This window comes from Fragaria vesca, linkage group LG7, assembly GCF_000184155.1.
Source record: "Fragaria vesca subsp. vesca linkage group LG7, FraVesHawaii_1.0, whole genome shotgun sequence".
Taxonomy (NCBI): domain Eukaryota; kingdom Viridiplantae; phylum Streptophyta; class Magnoliopsida; order Rosales; family Rosaceae; genus Fragaria; species Fragaria vesca.
Window position 1 is genome coordinate 12,585,038 of NC_020497.1, and position 9,558 is coordinate 12,594,595.

At 39.5% G+C, this 9,558-nt stretch overlaps 1 protein-coding gene across 1 annotated transcript; it reads right to left on the reverse strand.

Moving 5' to 3' along the window:
• Positions 1–4,415: 4,415 nt before the first annotated feature.
• Positions 4,416–8,317, reverse strand: LOC101306770 (cation/H(+) antiporter 28-like). Its single transcript, XM_004308627.1, has 4 exons — positions 8,123–8,317; positions 6,675–7,664; positions 5,530–6,120; positions 4,416–5,030 (listed from the first exon to the last, which is right to left on the reverse strand). The coding sequence occupies exons 1-4, from the start codon at positions 8,315–8,317 to the stop codon at positions 4,416–4,418; spliced, it is 2,391 nt and encodes a 796-aa protein (XP_004308675.1).
• Between the last annotated feature and the right edge of the window lie 1,241 nt (positions 8,318–9,558).

The following is a 9,558-nucleotide window of genomic DNA, read 5'->3' on the forward strand; positions in this document are numbered from 1 at the left end:
GCAACTCGGCATTTTAAAACGAAGGGCCCAGGGGAAAACATTTGAAACCGTTAGAGTGAGTGGACAAAAACATAAATTTAATGAAAATATTTATGATTTCCCAATTTACATTTTCATAGAAAATATGCTGCATGCGACAGCTCAAAAACGCTCAACACAAAAATTGGCAATTTCATGACTAGCTCCGGCCAGTCTCCAAAACTCAATAAAATACAGCCTCTCAGGCTAAAATAAAATATTTATGTATTACACTCGTCATATCCCTTGTATGAATTTTCTTGAAACAACAAAGACAAATAGAAAATTCACACAAGGCTACGACGCTTGCGTCTAACGCTCACGTCGCACCATAATGGCATTTTACCTCATTATGGTGGAAAAGACGGTGTATAAATATATACGCGCATATCCCTTATATAAATTATTATATTTATATAGGGTTACGACGATTGCGTCTAACGCTCACATCGCACCATAATGAAATTTTTACCTCAGTATGGTGGAAAAGCACGTATAGCTAGCTAGCATTCCTTCATATACATATTATTCTCATAATCATCCAAATATGGATATATATAAATATATATACTCACCGAAATTCTCAATTTCGGTTATTCTCCAACAATAATGAAAATTGCCAATTATCATAAAAAGAAATACGCACACGACTCTACCGAAAATCTCATTTTCAGTAACTTTCCAAATAACACGATAGCCATTAAAAATGAGAACATTTACTTCTGAAAATGACTTCGCGAAAATAAACAATTCCACAAATTGATATTCAATAAAATCAATCATTTAATGTAGAATCACCGCATGCATATATTTTAAAACAAAAGTCCACTCACAACTTTAGGCCTAAACCTGATGTCGATCTGGACCCTCGCTTGCCCGAGCCTCCTCACGTCCTGTTCCAAATATACTATTAATTTCCTAACTAACAATCCAACATTTAATTAAAATAGGCAAAATTAACCGAGAGCCGTAACTACGCTCATCATTGCCTAACTTCGATATTCTTAAATCGAAACGATCCGAACTTAAATATCATACTCGGCAGCCGTAATTACAACCTCCAAAAAAAAACGACTTAAATCCTACGGCCGGATTCTACATTAATTAACCGCCAAAAATACCACACTTCAGAAATTCATAAACCTATCCAAAACTCATTCAAAAATTCCATAACTCACTTCAATAAACTCCCCTTAATATTCTAAATTTAAAACCCTAAAAATCTTCCAAACAGTGGCGGCGCCGGCGCCGGCTCCGCGGGCAGCAGCGGCCGGAGGCTGATTCCGGCGACCTCTAATGCCTATGAAATTTTGACAGCATCTTCCTCTCATCATGCTCTACAACTTTCCTAACTAGCACAAACCCAAAATCTAAGCCTAGCTATGCCAATCGAATAAAAACATCAAAATCGCTCCAGAATTTCAAACTCACATTTCTCCTTACCTAGCTCAAGAGAGGGTAAGCTGTTTAGAGGGGTTGCTGCACGGGAGGAGGGCTACAAAATGAGCTAAGGATCGCCGGTTTTGGTGGCCGGAGGAGGGAGTTCCGGCGAAAAGCTTCCCGGCGTCTCCGGCGAGTTTTCTCTTCTTCCGGCGGGCTAATGGCTCGAGGGCTAGGCCGGGGAGGGAGAGGAGGAGATGGGGGTCCGAACTGGGGTGGAGTGGTGGCTGGTGGTTGGCCGAACGGCGGCAGCTGGCAGCTGGAAGTTTCTGGCGAAGGGGGAGAGAGCACGGGAGGGAGAAGGAAGAGAAAAGAGAGAAGAAGAGAAAGAGAGGGAAATGGGTTGGGCCTCTCCAACCGGTCCAACTCCACCATTATACCCAACTCCCACAAAATAAAACACCCCGAAAAATAATACCCGAATAAAAATTACCTTTTACTAGCTAAAATTTACCATTTTTACCATCGTCATATTTTCCTCCTACGAATAATCCTCCGCACATAATCGTCCCCGAAACCCCTCTAGGGACCAATTAAACTATTAACTCAATGACGAAGACGGTAAAATTCTTATTATAACCAAGCTAGTAAATAAGGTAAAATATAAGGGTCGGGATGTGACACTTACGGTGTCGCCGGCGAAGAAGAGGAAAGTGGGACGCCCTCTAGGTTCTAAGAACAAGAAGGGGAGAAGGGCATCGTGGCAGGCACTTGAGTCGGGGCAGCTAGAACCTAAGAGAGCTACACTATTGGAAAAAAACACCTAGGAGATGGAATTATTTCGTCTCCTAAGTGACAGATTTCGTCTCCTAAGTACTTAGGAGACGGAATGTCCGTCGGCTAAGATCCGTCGCCTAAGTATGGTAAGGTAGACACTTGGGCGACGGAACCTAAAATTCCGTCTCTTAAGTGGTTCTTAGGAGACGGAATATTTTCGTCTCCTAAGCACTTAGGCGACGAATTTTATTTTATAATAATAATAAAAAATTATCCACTTAAGAGACAGAATTGTTGAATTCTGTCGCTAAAGGCTGAAAAAAAAATTAAAAAAAAACGTCACTGCAGGTTTTTTATCCACTCACTCCGACCGCCCCAAATACCACCACCACCACCACCACACTAATTTGCCTCAAATATGCCACCGGCACCACCATCACATCCTAACCAATCACGTTAGGCTTCCCTAACTGGTTGTTCTGAAACTCCACTGCGACTCTGTTGTCCTTCGTCTTCTTCAATGAACCCGGCTTCATCTTGTCAATCGACGCCGGCTTGAATTCATCTGCAAAATCACAAAGGAAACGGATCCGATCAGATAAAACAGAGGAGAAGAGAATGGACGGTTGTGATCAAGGGGATTACATCGTAGGGTGCATAACTTGCTGGAGGACTCGTCTTTGAAGGAGGGGCCTAGGGTTAGGTTGTACCACCGATCGGGTTGAGGAGCGGTCTTGGGCTCTTCCTTGGCGTTACTTGCCATGGCGGGTTTATCGAAGGAGGAGAAGAGGAGCGGTGTGGTGCGGTCCAGCGAGGCTAGCTGACATGGCAAGATCAAAGTGAGGAGGACCACCGGTGAGGATTTAGGAGGAGGAGAGGAGAGGCCAGCATGAGAGTGATGGTTTAGAGAGAAAGCTCTGGGAAAAGAAGATAAGTGAGAGAATTGATATGTGATTTAAAAGAATCGGTATGTTTTGAAAAATTTTGGTTTGAATTTTCATGAAATTTTACGTCGGAACATACGCGCTCAAATTTTTAGAACTTAAGCGACGGAATGTTTTATTTCCGTCGTCTAAGTGATTCATAATTTTTTTTTAAAAAAACATTTCGTCTCCTAAGTTCTACTTAGGCTGCGGAATATAGTTCCGTCTCCTAAGTGATTCATATAAATTTTTATTTTTATTTTTTCAAAATCTCGTCGTCTAAGTAAAAATATTCCATTTCCTAAGTAGCATTTAAGCGATAGAATGGAATTATGTCTCCTAAGTTGTTCTTAAGAGACAAAATCAAAATATTTCATCTCCTAAGAACAACTTAGGAGACGGAAACTGTTCCGTCTCCTAAATAGAATTTTTCGTCGCTTAAGTACCACTTAGGAGACGGAATTTTTTAATTCCGTCGCTTAAGTGCTATTTTCCAGTAGTGCTAAGAGGAGGACTTTTGAGGCTAGGAGGGCACTGGTGCTGGGTGAGGTTGTTGCTGGCATGGTGGTTTCAGTCTTGGAGGCTGCTCTGGTTGGTAATGAAGGTGAGGTAGAGGATTCGGGGTCTTGGGGGCAATTTCGCCTTCGTTTGTTGCTAGCTCCTCCTCTGAGGAGTCTAGTTCCGCTTAAGCTCTTATTCTAGAGGCAAAGAATAAGTTAGGTTCTTGTGTGAGTCGACCTCGCCTATAGTTTATGGCATTAAGATGCTTAGGGTGTTTAGGTTTTAGGTCTAAGTTTTTTTTAGTTTTTTGGCATGGTTCAATTATTTCGAGCCCATGAGGGCGGATTGTGTTTGTTGTACTTTTACTTTCAGTTTATTAACGGAGTGACATCCTTTTTCAAAAATAAAAAAACTCTTGCTATCTATTTTTTTTTTATTAATTTTTTTATTATGATGTTTGTTAAAATTTCATGCGAAAGCAGCGAAACATACTAAAACTTCATTACTCTGAATTCCAAACGAGACGTATTAAGATTAGGATTGAATTTTTCAGATGTGACACAATACATGTAGGAAGCTTGGATGGAATAGTACCGTACAGGCGTACATTGGTAGAAAATTAAGGTAACTATCCAAACTTCCATCATTGAATGGTTTACACACCACCCTCTACGTACAATTTCTAATCTGTTTGCACCTGAAGTTAGAATCTTCTAACTTTCTATGATCTATCATTTTCACAAAACCTCTGGTTCCTTGCTTTGCTAAAATTGGTATCTACAATTAAACTCTAACCTAACTTGCTAGCTTGAACATTTACATGACAGAAAAGTCATCATCAAGGCCGTCTAGTTCTCCTTTTACACTGTTTTGTTGAATGATTAAAACTGATGTTCTGACTGAAAATTCAGAACCCGCAAGAACATCACCAATCGGACCCAACTCCGGACACTGCTGCCAGTCATTCATCCCAAACGTCAAAACTGTATTCACCCTTTCCCCTCTTCCCACTATTATAAGTGAGTACTGCCCATCTAATGCCATCAAGGTATTATAAGTCTCAGAAGAATTGGCAAGATGCTTCTCCATGTAAGCAACTTGCCCACATGCAACATGTCTCTCGTAGAACTTAGCAAAGCACTCATCATCAAACTTCATTTCCTCTTCTTGTAGAGCACGGCTGACCGGGTAATGGCCAGGTCTACTTGACGCATTTGTGGTAGTGTCCACCAAAAATCTTAAGATGGTGAGTTTTACACCAGGATGTCGTGCTACAAGACCGGCATAGGCGAGTGCTTCTCTATCATCTTTTCCACCAATGAAGATGACAGCCATATCGATAGAATGATCATAAGATCTTGATATTTTTTCAATCATTCCAAAACCTCTGTCTACAAGAATTCCTATGGAGCATGGAGCATTTTTGAGGACCTGTTAATACCATAGTCATCAGTAACTGGTCAATGCGAAGTAGAAGAGTATTCTAAACTACATATATATGTCCATGAAAGATAACCAATGTATCCAAAAGGTTGTGAATATATAGGCTTCTAAGCTAGCTAGAGCATACACTTAAAGGAGCAAACCCTGGTCTTTGAGCAGATACTATGTTGTAGTAACTAATTATAGTGGTGTATCTACATATGCAAGTAAAATTTGCATAAATGAGAGCAAGTAATACAGCCTGCTCAGAGTTTACAAGGTTATGTGGTGAATCATTGTTTAGCAGGATTGTATGTTTATGCTTTAAGATGGGAAGTGATCCCGTGAAAGTGTTCTGGAATATGTTTTCAGCTATAATTGTACAAACAGTACAAACTGTATATAGATTCATTCCAAATACGATCATGGTGTTAAAATTCTTGAACTGCTAAATATGTGACTGTTAAACAAAAAACAGAGAGAGAAGCAGTATTCTGTTGCACATTACCTTACGGTTCACAAATCTGAAACCAGAATGACCGCCATCTAATGTCCCATCTGCACTTTGTGTCTTGTGAAATGGCAATATGATGAGGGCCACCGTCGAGTCCTCAGCCAAAACGCATATATCTTGGGGCATGCCATTGAAAGTCGAGAGTGCAAGCAATCGTCCTAGTGTAATACCATTATCGTCTTCTTCTACATAGGATTGAATTGCAGCAGTGACTTGAGCTCTCATGTCTGTTACCGCCTTTTCAGTCACAGTCATTGTGTTCACTCCTTGTTCTTTAACTAGTGTTGCTGCTATTTGGTCCGTAAGTTCTATCATGTCTGTTACAAATACTACAACTCCAGGGTCTGCTGTCCCTCTACATAGCTCAATGAAGTTAATCGCAGTACGCACATTTTGTGGCCCATGAAGGCATAGTAATATGCGTAGTTCGCTTGAGGGGTCAAGCAACTGAAGTGACATCCGATGAGTGGGTGCTCGTCTCCTTGCACGCTTAATAATTTGTGCCACAACTGACGGGGCGTGCACCACAGTGAAAAAAATAGCTATTACCATCACAGTACTGGTTGAAGTAGAGGTTTTTCCATACTGCAGTTGATCAAAAGAGCAAAGAAAACAAAGATCATTATGGTTCAAAATGTGACAGTAAGAGGAATATATCAATATGCATGAGAATGAATGTTGTATTTGGTATTTGTAAGATAACTACAGTTCTGTCACTGGGTTCAATTTAAACATACACTATTTATTTCCAATACGAACACATACATTACTTGGCCTAACGGAACAGAAAGAATTCAATCAGTTTTCTATTGACTCAACTTGTTCAGCTTCATTTTGGAAGAGACATTGCGAACATTGTTAGTTGATCAAGTTATCTTTTATAATTGTTCATGTAAAAGTGTAAATTGAAACAAAATTCTCATGCATTTACTTTCATACCATGAAAAAGACAAGAAAATTTTAATGATGTATCGTACTTATAGAACTTTCAGCTAGGATTGGATGGAGATGCAAAGAACATGAAGTTTAAACTGTGTCATAACTCAAGAAATGAAATGCTTCATTCAGGAATTAGTTTACATGGAAATTGGGCAACAAAAACCAAGGACATGGGATAAAAGCAGAGGTGTCGTACTAACCGATTTTGCAGCAATGGCCAAGTATATATGAAAATGGCCTTTGGTTGTGAGAAGAAGCCCTAGTGCAACAGATTCAGGCCAGTTAAACCCCAAGAGGGCTCCAGAGATGACTGTTCCTAAAACTTTTCCGACTGTTGCTATAGCAAAAACAACAAATAACCTTGCCCATGTCATCCAGTCAAGAGGCTGGAATTCTGCAAAATAAGCTTCATACCCCATCCAAAAGAAAAAAATGGGATAGTATATGGTACTCAACAAGTAGTTGATCTTGCCTATCACCCACTTTGACACTCTTCCTTCCCTTGGTAAAAAGATTCCTGCCATAAATGCACTCAAAATAGAACTGTACCCAAAATATGATGGGCAGGCCACAGCGAAGGCCATGAAAGCCATAGAGAGGACTAGATGTGAGCCTTTCATGGGTTTGCCTTCGGGGTTTTCATTGTTAACCCAGTTCATGAAGATTGGTGAAACAAAGGCTGTAAAAACTGCCGTGATCAACAATGCAATACCCATCTCAAGGGATCTATGAAGGCTGCTTTTTTTATCTGCATCTTCAACAGGCCAAATGACAAAGCCAATGGAGAGGAGAAGAGTGGCTATAAAATCAGAGTGCATTCCTGTAGCAATGACGAGCTGGCCTATGTCTGACTTGCCTATTTTGAGACTAGTTATTATTCGTGTCAGTACAGGCGAAGCCGTGCTCGAAAGGACCATGGAGAGGGAGAGAGTGAAGTCAATCTTAAAACTTTCTGTATAGTGCAGAAATGGGGTTATTCCACAGGCTAGGATGAATGTGGAGAGCATACCAACATAGGCCACTTTCGCGTCTTTGGTTGGTAGTTTCAAAAGCACATATGGATCCATTTCTATTCCTAGCACAAGCATGTAGCCAATCATTCCAAATTCAACCAGGTAACGCAATATATGCTTTGATGACTGTGATAAAACACCACGTATGAACCCTATGTTTCCGATGACTAGTCCTACCTGCATTACATAAGAGATAAGAACTTAATCACCATAGAAGGCCGTGCGATACTGTAGAAAAGAAAACAGCATCTAAATCAACATTTCATATTTAAAATGATTAGCAAGTGAACACTTTTGTGAGTCTCTCTTGATTCGGATCAAAATTACTGATACTCAGAAGGATGCATATGAAGAAAAAGAGTGCTTCTGTTTGTGGTTTAGCACACCACATAGCATGTAAAACTATTTCTCCATGAAACCCTAAACCAATTAAAATCTGGGTTGCTTGCAACTCAAGTTTCTGCAGAGAACATTTACCCTAATTAACACAACTGGTATTTTCATAAACGGTTTAAATTACAATGTTGGGTTCCAATAATGAGCAATAGGGGCGCTTGTCTAATATTCAATAAAAAATTTGAGATTGCCAACCTCAAAAAATAAGGAAAAAAGAGAAGAAAGGGAGAGAGACTCACAAAGGTATCAGAGGTAATGCGAGGCTGGGAATAAGGCTTTAGCAGGTAGTGCGAAAGATGACAGAGAATGTACATTAAGAAGAAACCTGCAACATGAATGGCTACATGTGTGATAAGCTTTGTTAATTGTACTGAGCATCCATCAGGAATGTCATTTGTATCAACACCACCCTCTTTTCTGTTTCTCACCTCCATTTTCTTCAACCCCTTTGCTTTCTTCTTTGGGTTTTCTATTTCCCCAAAGATTTTCTTTTTCTTTTTCTTTTTCCCTTTCTCAAAAGTTTGCAAATGATTTGTGCCACCATTGTTGTTTGTCTGGACCTTGGCTTTTCGCAAAATGAGTTAGCGGCTCTAATCAATTGCCTTGTTTGAGGAGAAATTGAAGGAGAACTAGTAGAAATTCTGAAATTGTACGACTTTTAAAAAATTATTGGGAACATTTTAATTTTGTTTTTTTAAATTTCTTTTGCGTTTGATACCAAGGGGAAAAATTATTTTGGTTTCCATTGCTACTGATTGGTCTGAGGTGGGAATTTTGGTTGAAGATCTTAAAGCTATTATGGGATAGGCATCTGTTTCTGCTATAATACATGTAAGAATAGAACAACAGCTAATCAAGTGGCGCACCTCTTAGCTCAAATTGCATCACATAGGCGTTCCCAATATTTGTACCTACCCCTTCTCATGATGCATGCTTGATCATTAAGGAATTTGAACCATTCTTTGCAAAAGAAAAAAAAAGAAAAAAAATATGGGCATAGCAACTGCTATATTTCCTTCATTTCTGTAAAATCTTGAATGGGCTAGTTAAATTTCTCTGAGACTGTTTTGTGAGTTGGTACTTGGTTCTTCCTGTGTAAACAGGGAGGTGGAGAAACTGATGGTTACAAATTGACACACATATTTTCATTTCAAACTATCAAATGTAATACCAGCTTCAAGTACACAGCAGCATGCACTTCTACCACTTCACTAGCAACGGCACACTGTGGGTTAACCAAAATTATGGACAGAATAACCAAAACATATAGCTGCACACTGTAGTTTAAAGTTTAAGCAATGTCAAAAGGGCATAAAAAGAAGCAAGTCTAAGAATAATTTGGACATCTAGCTATGTCTTAGAAACATAAGAAACAAATGAAGTCCTAAATGTAAAACAGAAGTCCCACACAGCCAACATGCCCAAACTGATCTTCATTATTTTTACATTAAGCACAGGTTACTGAGACTTCTTCGACCCTTGCCTTCTCCGCATTTTCTGTCCACCAGGATGATCAAGCTTCACCAGTAAAAAACAAAGTCAGCCATGACCAACTTTCCTATCTTGAAAAATATGCAATGAGAGGGAGTGCAAAGACAGACATTACAGGCTCATGAACTTGAACTTAATATATATATATATATATATATATATATATATATATATATACGTACGT